The sequence below is a fragment of the Contarinia nasturtii genome, unplaced genomic scaffold (genome assembly GCF_009176525.2).
Source record: "Contarinia nasturtii isolate CC-2019 unplaced genomic scaffold, AAFC_CNas_1.1 Cnas_scaffold_864, whole genome shotgun sequence".
NCBI classification, from domain to species: domain Eukaryota; kingdom Metazoa; phylum Arthropoda; class Insecta; order Diptera; family Cecidomyiidae; genus Contarinia; species Contarinia nasturtii.
Window position 1 is genome coordinate 2,833,067 of NW_022198211.1, and position 13,811 is coordinate 2,846,877.

General features: G+C 34.7%; 2 protein-coding genes across 3 annotated transcripts in view; both read right to left on the reverse strand.

Moving 5' to 3' along the window:
- Positions 1-2,775: 2,775 nt before the first annotated feature.
- Positions 2,776-13,811, reverse strand: part of LOC116342599 (neurobeachin-like protein 1) — a 60,640-nt gene continuing 49,604 nt past the window's right edge. For both annotated transcript variants that reach the window (XM_031770279.1, XM_031770278.1), the window contains 11 exons: positions 7,087-7,350; positions 6,848-7,003; positions 6,451-6,766; positions 5,978-6,378; positions 5,734-5,895; positions 5,171-5,641; positions 4,902-5,079; positions 4,554-4,841; positions 4,344-4,458; positions 4,073-4,250; positions 2,776-3,798 (listed from right to left, as the gene is read on the reverse strand). In XM_031770279.1, coding sequence (XP_031626139.1) covers positions 3,633-3,798; positions 4,073-4,250; positions 4,344-4,458; positions 4,554-4,841; positions 4,902-5,079; positions 5,171-5,641; positions 5,734-5,895; positions 5,978-6,378; positions 6,451-6,766; positions 6,848-7,003; positions 7,087-7,350 — 2,695 coding nt within the window. In that variant the 3' untranslated portion in view covers positions 2,776-3,632. The remainder of the gene's footprint in view (positions 3,799-4,072; positions 4,251-4,343; positions 4,459-4,553; positions 4,842-4,901; positions 5,080-5,170; positions 5,642-5,733; positions 5,896-5,977; positions 6,379-6,450; positions 6,767-6,847; positions 7,004-7,086; positions 7,351-13,811) is intronic.
- LOC116342601 (larval cuticle protein A1A) lies at positions 7,533-9,144 on the reverse strand. Its single transcript, XM_031770282.1, has 3 exons — positions 9,013-9,144; positions 8,428-8,802; positions 7,533-8,344 (listed from the first exon to the last, which is right to left on the reverse strand). Exons 1-3 carry the CDS (start codon positions 9,025-9,027, stop codon positions 7,886-7,888), a joined length of 849 nt encoding a protein of 282 aa, XP_031626142.1. The 5' UTR covers positions 9,028-9,144; the 3' UTR covers positions 7,533-7,885.

Sequence of the window (13,811 nt, forward strand, 5' to 3'; positions counted from 1 at the left end):
CAAGAGAAAAAAATCCTTATGCCAATTATAGTTCTTATGTACTTACTTAACAAACACTATTCTATTAATATTTCAATATTTATTTATGTTTTAAGATTTATTATACAATATCCATGAAATGCTTCGTTCACACAAACAAAGTGCAAATTAAATTTTAGTAAAATGAAAGATGTACAGGTGATGCGTGCCGCTTCATTTCACAAAATAATATGCGTGTTTGAAATATTGTTTAAAACATATGTGCATACAACACTATAAATAAATTATATGCAAACGTTTGAAATGCTCAAACATGAAAGGAAAGAGAGAAGAAGAAAAAAAATGAGAAATCAAAACACATTTGTAGCTAGCATATTGAAATTTGTTGTCAAAAAAGTGAGAACTGTATGTTTGTTTGAATTTTCATTGCAAAGCAAATTGAAAATGCGAGCGATGCTTAATGATGTCAGAGATAGCGGCGCGCAGTAAACAATACGTAAAATTATACACAATGTGTCATATAATTCTTAAGCCATCAAACCATAAACGAAAACAAGCAAATACCATTACCATTGATTTCAAATGATTCCTATTAATTTATAGAAGCTTGCATTAATAATATCACTTTTTTTTATTGTATTGTCTTATTTGTCTAAATGCATATGCTCTGACATCTGTTGCCTGAAAATGTGTGGCAGATGCAAAATGTGTATGCTTCAAACACTAACCATAAACACCAAAAACATCAACACTAATTCACACAACGAATTTCAAACAAAACCAATAGCAACAATTAAATAGAAAGAAATTGCTTCATTAGTATTACTACTTTAAAGACAGAACTAAAGATGAACAATCTTTTTTTTTAATTATTATTTTACTTATTTTTTTGTCTATGTAAATATGTCTTAAGTTTTATTATTGTATTGATGGAATGCAAATTCCAATGGAAAATGAAAAAATCACGGAATTTTTTTTTTATGAAAATTATATGCCATTCATTTGATTTTATCTGCAACGAAAAAAAAAAGAAACAGAATATCAACAAAATTCATCAATAAATAAATGGTCAGTTTTCAAATAAAAAAATCAAACAAGTTTTTATTCTTTCGCTACTTTTGACGCCTAAGTTTTTTCTAAGGACCAGCATCCCTTGAATTGTTTGGAGCAAGTACTAGAAACACTTGAAGCCGATGGTGAATTTTCTCTTACCTGTGGTGCTGAATTTTGATTTAGCTTCTTCCATATTTTTATATTATATTTGAGTAGACATTTTTGGGAGCGATTCGAGTCTTTTCTGAACTTTTCATTTAGAAAATAAGCAATATTGAATGTTATTTGTAATTTATGAGGAGAGTTTATTAATCATACAGTTTTGGCCATTTTCTAACATAATTTTCTTCTATATATTGTAATTGATAATGTTCATTTCACAATTAAATTCATATGTCTTCGGTAAAACTTTTAACTCAGTATCATCTAAATTAAATTATCATAGTCACTTCGATAGTATTTTATTTTTGGGATTTTTTTTCATCTTTTTTTTTACAGAGACTGTTTCTCTGAGGAGGAGGAGGAGGAGGAGGAGTAGGAGGAGAAGGAGGAGGAGGAGGAGGAGGAGAGCACTAAGGAGAGTCCTATCCCTCACACTAGGTGCTCTCCTCTTTCTCATTTTCCTCCTCCTCAGCGGAACAGGCCCACATTTTTTTTACTTAATAAAATTGCACATAATTTTCAATTAAAAATCTTTTTAGATATTAGCTGGAAAATTCAATCAATCTAGGAATTAAAATAATAATAAAGTTTTACTAGTAAAATTGAAATGTATTTCTTGTGACGTATCTTCTTTGTGATATAATTTCAGGCTATAAATCAAACGGCCTGAGTGCAAAATTTCATTGTTTTCGAAAAAAAATTCGGAGCATATTTTTCCACTTGACAATCGTAGATATTTTTAATCTCTCAACCTTTTGCTTTCATTTAAAATAACACAGAAATATATTATAAATCAGTTTCATACTTCGATTAAGCTACAAATTTAACATTGCTAAAATGTATGAGGTATATCCCATACATGTATTCTGATATAGTGGTTTATTTTCTTTTTTTGGATTATGTCATAGTATCTAAATATAGAATGTTTGCTTTTTCCCTCAATAGATGAAAAAAATCATATGTTTGACAGTTCGCTTATTGCTTCCAATTACATTGAGTCTCATATTTCACAGTTGGGAAAATTACGGTTTGGGGTTTACTTATCACCTCGTCAATTCAGACGTTAAAGTGATTCCTTCTTCAATAAAAAAAACAATGTGCATTCGAAAATGTTGATGATTGGCAAATAAGAGTAGCGCAAAAATTCCTGAAAAAACATTTTTCATTTCAGCAGTGATAATATTTCAAAATTGCAATGTGCCAAGCGCGTATTGTAAACATTTTTTTTCACCGTTGTATTTCTCAATAACAATGTCAACAATTTCTTGAAAAAATATAAATTTCGTATCTCATTTTGTACAAAACGAACTTGTTTCGAGAGAGCATATGGTAATAAAAACTCTTATGGTGTATAAAACATTTTGGAAATTGGCAAAAACATTGTTTGTGTGTGTGTTGTGTGTGTGAAAACGATCTGTGTGTAAATTTAAATAGTGCAAATTTCTTTTTTACAATACATTTTTCCTGTTATAAAAACATTTTCCATTGAATATTGAGACGGAAAAAGGTTGATTTAAAAACCACTAAAAATATTTAAAATCGAACATATCATTCCAGTTCTGTATGGAATCGTGTATCAAATATAGTAATTGAATGAGATACAAACATTTTCTTCGCTTTTATTCAACACTTTTGTTTTGCACATTAAAAAGGGACTAATAGAACATTCTAGATGATTTTTTTCTTGTCTACTTGACCTTACATTATCTATGATACTCATCGTTAAACGGGTAAATTGGTAAATATAACGAAATTCAGCGGAATACTTTCTTGAAGGGATTCACATTTGTTTTTTTTTTGTTATTGATGCAATTTTTTAAGGGTATTTTTTTGTCTCTAAAATATTACACAGTAAATTCCAATAAATGGCAGAATTTTTAGAAATGTCACCGAATCACTGCACCGGCAACCTTTTATCGATTGACATCTTTATTCTTCCTATTTATCGAATTTCTATTCATAATCATAACATCTTAACCGTGTGTTTTTTTTTCGCATTTTTCGTTCGAGTGCAATGATAAACAGGTGCTGTACATGCACATACACACGCACTCACATATATTTATCTCTCGGTAGTGACAATTAATTCGTTTAATTGGTTTCTTTGCATTCTGGGCTCTGTGTGATTTTTCATTCAAATTACATAACTGTTTACATATTCGCTTTTTTATCGTTTTCGTTTCATACTTATGTTGGCATATGCTTGATTAGTTTGTTTATTTATTTGTTGTTATTTGCTCATTTTGGTGTTTCTTTTTTATCAAAACAAGATTCATCAAATGGAAAACATACAAAAAATGTAGTTGCTGCTGTTTTTTCTCTCTCTCTCTCTCATTCTCAATTATGTATCTCAATCGGTGCACTCCACGACATCAAGCGCGCGCACGCACGCGAGTGCGCTCATACACACATATTGCACATTTGTGTGTTGACATATTTTATACACTTAATACGGAATGTTTGTTTTTCGTGGTTTTTGGCGTTGAAACACCAATACACGCCAATTTTCCATCACGCAACGGCGCTAATAAATGCGTATTTCCGGGTGTAACCACAATTGTCTGGATAGGTATATGCAGCGGAATATCAAAAACTGGTTTGAGCCTATATTGTTTTTGTTTTTTCGATATCAGTCCCAGGGAATTACATGCAGTGCGCGGGGGGAAATAAATGAGATGAAAAAGTAAACAGAAAAAAGAAATGAGAAAGAAAAATAAATGCACAAATTAAATATTAGGCATTTAGCGAGTTAAATGATTTCTTGCAATTGCCGGAATTGCAATTAATTTTGATGGAAAAGAATTGAGCAAAGTAAATTGAAATATCTATAAAATTGCTTTCTAAATATGCACACAGTGCGGTTTTTTTTTCTTCTTACCCATATAAACGAGACATCGTTATATCGCCAGCATCATCAGCTACAACAAGATAATCGTTTGCCGTTGTCAAACCAGTCACTCGTCCCGAAACATATTTTGAGCCCAAATGTGCACCGTTTATGCTGTACACATGCACCGAATGTGATGTATCATCGACGGCCGAAAAAGCAATATGACCTACACAAAAACACCGCAAATTGTTAATTAAATTGAATGAAACGAATCGGCTGGATTGCATTCACTTCAATTGACAATCAAGACTGCAATTACCTTGATACGATAATGCCAAGAATGTGATATTAATTGACGGCCCGCTACAATCAATTGGCAATAGACTTCTCACAAATTGTCCATCTTTGATTGTATGCACATTCACTGTGCCATCCTATACAAGAAACCGAAAAAATATGTTTGTTTATTTCGAAACGAGTAAAAAAATGTCAACACTTTCATTTATTCAATTTGAGATTTAAATCTTACTTCACTTCCGGAAACGACCATATCCAATTCGGTGAAAATGGCAACGCATGATATAGGTTTGTCGTGACCGTAAAGTGTGTTCACTGGTCGCGGTGTTAAACTATTTTGCGTATTCATTTGACTATGACCAATTGTCTGATGATGATTTATGTGGGTTGGTGTTGTTGGCGGATTTACGGATGCGACATTATTCAATGTGCCATTGCTTATCGACCATACAATACATGTACAATCTCGTGACCCGGTCACAATATACGAACCGCAATTGTCAAGTGCAATGCACGTTATCTGAAAGATGCTTTCATTGAAAAAAAAAAACCAAATATATCCAGTTGTGAGTATACTTACTATGTCCAGGTGTTTTTGTATGGATGCAACTGGTTTTCCACGAGTTACGCTTATCACTTTCAATGAATTATCCCAGCAGCCAGCTGCATAGATGTAACGACCATCCAAACTCACCGCAAACATTCGTGAATGCAAATTTATCGATGGATGGAATGGACCATTGATTCTTTTACGATTCCTGCATAATGGTTATTGGTATAATGTGAATGCTCTTTTCTTCCATTTGAATATCAAAAAATTGCAAACTAAAAACTGAAAATAAAACTCACTTTAAATTGGTGGTGGTGGCGTCAACTTCCAAAAGGAATCCTTTATCCTTCTCCTGTGCCACCCATGAATTACATCCCAAAATTGCATTTCTCGATATTGATATCAAAAAATCGGGACTGGCTTGTAAAAATGATCTCGGTGGGCTGCGCGGCGTGCTCAAAAACACAATCGGATCTTTTTCACTGGTAAAATCACAATTGACATGAGCGATTCGATCGAGAAATGCTGTTACATCCGGTTTTTTCAATTCAAAGCGATATAATTTTGCCAATACTTCATCTTGTGTTAACCGCTTTGGATGAGCTTCGCGCAACAATTGTGATGGCGTTTGTCCGAAATTGTTAATCATTCCTTCGACAGCCTCACGTTCCATTTGATTACTTATTTTATCCAAATCAACAGCTCCTTCGTACGAACAATAATAAAAAACATTCAACGCTTCAACCGCTCGTGGTCCTTTTTGCTTGTAACTGCACACGAACATAAATCATTCATAGCATTTATTATTTTAAATTGGCACCAAATCAAACGAATCAAGCAATTTGATGAAACTGCGACTTACCCAAAAATCAAATCGATCCAATTGTGTAAATTTTGCGAAACGTATTCGGATTCAAGGGCACGTCGATGTATTGAAATGAAGTCTTCCGGTGATTTGGCCCACGGTGGCAAAATGACATCATCAACACGTTCTTTTGTATTTTGTAATGTTCCCAAATCAAATCTAAAATGCATGATTTGATGGGCGTTAATTTTCGATGTTTCAACATGTTTGATACAATATGAAAATGCGAACAGTAACTTACTTGTTTAAATTCTTCAAAAATTCAGGGAAATAGAAAAATTCCGGAATAAGCTCTTTTACATCATTTGGATTATCCATGAGAAGTTTGAATGTTTGTGGTATTGAATGGAATTGTCGATCGGCCACATCGAAACGACCACTTTGGAGTTCGATGTGCAGCGATGTGAACGGTTCAACGCGAATTAGATAATGTAATACACCAGCCGAATTGGAATAATGTGTTCCGTAATGGAATTTTGGTATGACGCCCGTTGGATCCTCAAATCCATCGTATTTGGCACGCACTTCGTCTTCATTTTTTGGATTTACAACGCCGATCGGTCGGCTTAAATCCCGAAATGATTTTTCATCATTTAAATCCAACATTGGGCTACTGTAATCAGCCAAAATCCATGGAAATACCTTGAAAAAAGATTTTAAATTGAAGTTTTTTTCAAAATCAAACTCATACATGCAATTATATACGATAAATACCGGATATTGACTGAGATCATTGTATGAACGCCCGGCGATTGTATTTAATTGCATCAAATATTCAAAGTTTGTTATTTCACGATTGACCCATTTTTGTGTGAGGCCCGATTGTTTTAATAGTTCAGACGGTGAACGACCCGATCCATACAACAGATTTTGTGGTTGCAAACTTAAGATTTTCGAAAAGATTTTATTTCGCGTTTTCGTTGTAAAATTCAAAAAGTAGCTCGTTTGATCAACCAAAAATATTTCCAGCGCACTGCGTCGCAAATTGTACTTGCGCAAATGAACCTCCTTTATTTGACTAAGCGGAAATCTACGGAAGGGTTTAATATCAATGTTGAAACAAATCTCGGGTGAGCAAATGAAGAATAAGAAGTAGAAGATGAAAACTCACTTGAAATCGTAATGTTCGCCTTCCTCGTTTGCTTGATCCAAATCGATAAATGAAAATAAACGTGATGTTACTTCTAATCGGCCTTTGACTCGTGTCATCAATGTGACCAACTCACAATCCTGTGATATAACCACTTTTTCGGCTGGTATTTCTTGCCTTTAAAGAAAGAAAATTGGGCAACTTATAATATACATAAAGAAAAGAAGAATGAGAATCAACAATTTAAGAAAAATAATTACTGCTGTGGTTCGACACTCGCTTTCATTTCTTCTTCGAGTAAAGCGGCTTCGTCTTCAGTGAAAATGTCATTCACTGCAGCCGGTACAATTGAAGAGCCAAATTCATGCGATAAACGACGTTCATCAGTATTGTGACTGGCTGTATTGTCTCTTAGATTCGATGCAGCTGTATGGGCATCATGATACAGCGATGGCTCAAGCTTCAAACGCATTCGAGATGGATTCTCGTGTTTGGACAAATGATAAAATTCATCCTTTTTAATGCTGCAAATGAAAAATCGAACATTTCATTTTTTTATCGTTCAAACAAAAGTGGCAAGTATTAATTAGCATCGATAGTAATAGAAATAAAACGACAGTAAATATTTTTTTCAGTTTCAATTTGGAGTATATTTTTCAACTAAAAAAATATATCTATTATTTACAATTAAAAAAAAGTATTCAACAATGGAATTAGAAAAAGTATTGAATGAATAAACCCTTGTTGTATTGTGCAGTATTGAATCGCTTTGCTTTGATGGTGACTGTGTGTGTGTATGTGTTTGGCTGGGCTTGGCTGGTTTTGGTTTAAGTGACTAGTGGTATGCTCAACATATAATCAACATATGAGATACACACAACTTTTCATTTCCGAGGGAAAAATCACATTTCAATTTGTTTTCATCGGGTGGGCGATTCTTCTGCGTCCAATTCTTCAAGTGTTGCATAAGAAAGAGAATATACTAAATGCTATCAGAGGTGAAGTGTTTCGAATAGGAAGGCGGTTCGCATTTTTGGGGGGAAGATAAACAAATGATCCTTAAACAACGACAGCTTTGGCTGCGACTGGAGCAACAACTTGTTTGGCGGCAACAACAGGTGTAGCAACTGGCAAATCTTTTTGTACTACAGCGTTGAAACCGTTGACTGGGTCTGAGTAGTAGTTGACGGTTCTGCGGCTACCATCGGGTTCGATCAATGAGTATGAACCTTTGACAACATCACCATCGCGAGTTTCCTCTTGGGTTTTTGAATCACCAGTCAAAGCGTCTTGAACATTGTATCCATAGCTATATTGTGGATAAGCGTCGGCTTCTTCGAATCGCGCAGCAACAACGGGTGCTGCGTGGACAACAGGGGCTGCTTTTACAACGGCAGGTGCTTGGACAACTGGTGCTGCTCTTACGACGGCAGGAGCTTGGACAACTGGGGCTGCTCTCACGACGGCAGGTGCTTGGACAACAGGGGCAGCAGGTGCGACAAATGATGCAGTTTTAGCCTTTCAAACGAAAGTGTAAATTATAGAATAATCCGTTTTTTTTGTTATTTCGTTCATTGAAAATGTTCGCAATTCACACTTACAATTGGGAGAGAGAGGGGGGCAGCTGCGGCGCTGACAAGTGGAGCGGATCTTAAAACGGCATTATTGTAAGCCAAGGAATTTGCTGCTAAAACTGGTGCTGAGCTATAGGCCAACGAACGACCAGCCAAAACTGGTTGATATGCGGCTAATGGAGCTTGGTAAGCAGCGGCCACTGGAGCTTGGTAAGCGGCGGCCACTGGAGCTTGGTATGCCAATGGAGCTTGATAAGCGGCTGCGTTCAAAAATGGTTGATAGGCCAATGGAGATTGATAAGCGGCGGCGGTGTATGGGATAGAGAGAGGTGCGTTGTAGGCCAATGGTGCCGCCAAATGCCCAGCTTGGCAAATAGCGATCACTGACAATACGGCTGCAATCTAAAAGACAATTTCATTCGGTTTTTTAAAATCAAACAATTAAATCAACAACAAAAATCACTGAAATGATTCATTGCAGTCCAGCAAATCATTTTCGTTGTAATTTTTGTTTATTTTCAACACTTCACTCGAAACAAATGTTTTGTTCGAACTTTTGTTTTCTGATCACAAATCACTAATCGATTAAATAATTCGATCCAAATTACTTACACAGAGGGTATTCATTTTGCACTTAAATTTGATACTTAATTCTCACTGTTTGAATGAGGAAGGTAAACTGATATGCCAATCGGTTGGCTCGTCGTCTTTTTATACTCAAAAATTCCACCAATTTTTTTTTTTTTTCGTTTTCAAGTGTGCTTCGGTCACACACCACATAAATGAGATGGTGCGCGATTTAATCGTGAGGTTGTGCGATACGGCATTGTTCATTGTGCGTGTATTGATGAGACAGAGAAGTTTCAATAGTTTTGTTGTTGCCTGTATAATTGGTTGTGTATCATTTGTGTATGTGCATAAATTTCTTCTATCTTAGTCTAGCCGTTTGTGTGATATCGCTATTTTTATTCACATTCTTGTGCGACGGTAGACGGTTGTAAAATTTTTTTTTTTTTTTTTGTATATAATCGTACACATAATAAACTTCAATCCAAATCATATTCCGGTTGTAGTTTCAAATGGCCGTAGAATATGTGTGTATGTTTTTTTAAAAAAAAAAAAAAATCGTAATGTACACAAAATTATAGTCAAGCTAAATCATGGAATCTGGTCACGCGTCGAAATTAAATGTGCATACGCATGCTTGTTTTAAATGAATCAATGTAAACACATCGTTATTTGTAGAAATGAAGCAGATAGCAGTAGTTATATTCACTGGGCAATGGATTTAGCATGGATCACGTGTACTACTGTTCCATCATTCGGTTCGTATACACAACAACAAAGAAGCACCATCAAATGTTATTCCGCAGATGATGAATATTCGCAATCTGTTTGGGTTTTTTTTCGGTTGCGACAATCGACAACGAGCTTCTCTTCAAACGACAACGAAATGTCTCATCGTTCACCGTTTTATTTTTTGTTTGTGTTTACCTCTATATCTATGGCGTATGTGCACTTTTTTATTGCAATAAGGTCGATATGTTTCGAGTTTTAATTAAGTGAAAATATAAACAATCTACCGCTCAATTTAAGTGTTGCTCACGCGTCTCGTTTGATGATACATTTTGCCATTCAATTTTTTAATACATGTTGTAAATATGTGTCAAATCTAATTGATCAAGAATGTCGAAGAGTCCATGATAAAATGGTTAGATCGAAAGAATGCTGTCCGTCACTTTAAATTGAGCAATTGCATCTTGCATCGATCGATCAATTCTTAATAATAATATTCCGAGAGGAGAAAAAAACACAAGCACACATATACGTAAAAAGAGACGCTAAAATGCAATGTTTATGTGTCAATCATTCGCGATTCGATGAAAGACGATCATTTTCTTCCATCATTGGTAAATACCAGGGTCATAAAATGCATGCCGCACATACACGCATGAGATTTTCTTCACCTTTTCTCAACCGAATTTTATATTTTTTTGTCGTCTTTTGAGCTGTAAATTAATTTACATTTCATGGAAATTTCGTATTTCGTTTGAACACACAAATTGCTTAATTCAATTGGACTTTACGCGACACAAGACGAACGAAATGGTAATGAAAATTATTACGAAAGAGGTGTCACACCAGGCACATCAATTATCGATGTTACTGAATCGCTTTTCAATACAGTGTTACCATCTATTACTCCCTTCGAATATTTAATGAGCACAGAGCCTGTTTTGACACACATTCACATGTATTTCGATTTTACCAGCGTTAAATTGCACAAAATGAAGAAATAGCGCGCCCATAAAAATGTAAGAAAGTCAAAATAAATGAAAAAATGTGTAAGAAACATATTTCGTTCATTTTGCGTATTTTGTTGAAATGCAAATTAATCTGCCCGATAACAAAGAGCATACCATACGAAGGTGAAGCCGATTTTCACTCTTATTGTTTTGAAGCACCTGTTTTTCTTTGTCACCGATAGACGTGCACGAAATTCCAAGATTCGATGACGAAAACTCTTTGAACGGCAAAAAATGTCAAATCAATTATAATTTAGCATTTGAATAAAATTTGTTCAATGTTGCAAAAAAGAGTTGAAAAAAATCATTGCCCACAAATAAAAAATCCATGTCATTATTTAGATTAAAATCGCATTTGAAACAAAAGATGTACTAACAAAAGACCATTTTTTTTCACATGTAGATTACGATTCTATAATAATAAAAGTGGTTTCCTTCTTCGCATGAAACACAATGTACGAAAATGCTAACAATCTGCCTTGATATGCATTTATTTACATATAAAGAGATTAACGACTGCTATCGAACATCGAAACTCATCTTCTCTATACACAATATAAGAAGAAGACAGATAAAAAGACACCAACAAACGACTCACAACTACGGCCACTTGTAACAAATTGACTATGGATGAATGGCTAAAAAATGTACACTTCCTCATTTCTAATCACAGTATAAATAAACGATCGCATACAAAAAAAAGCAATAAAAACTGGATGGTGAGCTGTCTGACATCGGCAGGAAAGTTCTCATATCTAATTGTACAAAACCGATAGTCGCCGATAATACATCGATCAGATAATATTCATTCGAAATGATGTGTTTCAATGATGCTAATTAATTTCTTGAAAAAAAAAGTAAATTGTTTCCCATCATTTGCAAACCATCCCAACACAGGATTGGCTTTTTCAATACAAGTTCTATCGCAATAAAACTACAATATATATTTTATGGCGCATAAAGTGAAAAAACTCAAGTTTAAATATCGCCTTGGCCCATTTCCTGTTCAGCATGAACTTCAACCAAATTCGCTCTAATTAGGCGGATTTAGCATAGTTTTAAAACAAAAAAAAATAGAAACCGAATCGAGTCATACATGGCATACAAATGGATTATTTTCAATTTAGCGAAAAAAAATAATTTCGATATAATTGTAAATTCGGGCGAAATGTGTCGCCAAAGCAATTGAATTGGGATGTGTACTGGTTTTTAAACCGAATTAAACGATGCAATTCGAAATGTCCAATATAATGTCTGTTTATTTTCTTGGAATCACACGTGCATTTAAAATCGATAGCTGTTTGACATGGGAAACGAAACGGCAACAATGCGAGTGTGCAAGTTTGCATGATAGATTTTATGGCGATCTACATTTGCGCATTGCAAATTGAATTCGATTATTAACCATTTCGAAAAATCAAGTTTGTGCGCGCGATTACAAATAAAAAATGTGGCATAGTTAGCGAGAGCGAGAAATCCATTTTGTAAATCGCATAACGTATCTCATTTTGCCAAACCAATTTAATGTATTTCAATCACGATGTATTTTGTATGGCGATTCACTTCTTGCTCCTTCAATTTTTTTTCTCTTCCACATTTGTTTGCTTCATGAAGATATTCAAATTCAAATGAGGTGAGCATGCTAACGATAGAAGCATGCATTCAAATTGAGCAGCAGCAGCAGTAGTTGTAGTAATTACAGCTTCTATAAAATCAACGATCAGCGGTTATTTTCATTTCAATTGTCTGACCACAGAGTGTGTGTGTATGTTTTTTCTATATTTTATTTCGCATTTTTGTTCATTTCTTTGCATTTTATTGACAGTAACTGCTGCATATTTATTTATTACACATTCATTTATCTTCTCGATTAAGCTGAGGCTCATTTATCCATCGCTTGAATTTCTGGTCGTGTGTCGTCCAATGTGTGCGAGCGCAACGCGCACACCGCTAATAATCGTGCTCGATTTCTTTTCAAATGAAGGAAAAACTCAAAATAAAAACAACAGCCACAAAGCTGACAACAGAAAAAAAAACATTTAGAGATAGATAAAATAAGCACGAGACGCGCGCACAAAGTGACTATTTTGAATAAATCCGTACGTGAGCCATCAGGTGGCAACAAGTGAACCAGTGAGGCATACTGAACGAAAAAAAAAATAAATATCGAAAATGCGCATTGGCATTTTTATGCGGCGCAACTTGATCGGTTTTGTGCACACACACACACACACACACACAGCATTGAAGGAAAAACAGATAGCATATGCTATATGCACACATCGATTGCAATTACGCTTTTTATTATTGTTATTATTATTATTATCATCAGTGTTACGTAAATTTTCATAATGTCATATGCATTTTGTGATTCCACCAAACCGTTTTGTGTGTTTTTGTGTCGTTGTCGTCATCAAGTGTTTGTGTACAATTTCTAGAAGAAAATTACATCAACCGAATGAAACCTTGTTTTTCCACTCTATTAAGCTTACGTGCACGCAATTGCACATGGAGCAGTGAAAATTGTTTACTCTAATCTCGATCCAAGCCATTTTGCCGATTGAGATAAAATGATTGAATAACCGAACATATCTCTTTCTTTCTTTCTTTTTTCATTTACTATTAAAAACTGATAAATTCTTTTCAAATATTTTTATGGTTTAAAGTTTTCAATGTTTCAAACACACACACACACACACACACACACAGCATAGAGGGAAAATGCATTGACTTGGTGGTATAGTATGGTAAATACGCCCATGAGCTATCAACAGTAAATTTAAATATGTGCAATAACTGTCGTGTTAATGGTGACCGCGCCATTTAAATGAATTAACCAGTATATGTTCTTACGGGGGCCCCATCAAATTCGGTCGTGAATTTTGAAGTCGATCATACGATACATACAGAGAGATGAATAAAAAAATCCGAACCAGTCATTCTAAATAAATCGTAGCCTTCGCCTTAAACATTTACATATAATCAAACCGGGTGATTCGTAACTCACCCAAATGAAAACAAAAAAAAGATCGCAGCAACACAGTCAATACGCTTGGTAAATAGGGTGGTTCGATTTTTGTGAAAATTCAGAAGGGATACTGGCTA

Coding starts and splice junctions, on each gene's coding strand:
- LOC116342601 (XM_031770282.1), bottom strand. Junction 8,345..8,427: donor CCCCCCTCTCTCTCCCAATT/GTAAGTGTGAAT, acceptor TTCGTTTGAAAG/GCTAAAACTGCATCATTTGT.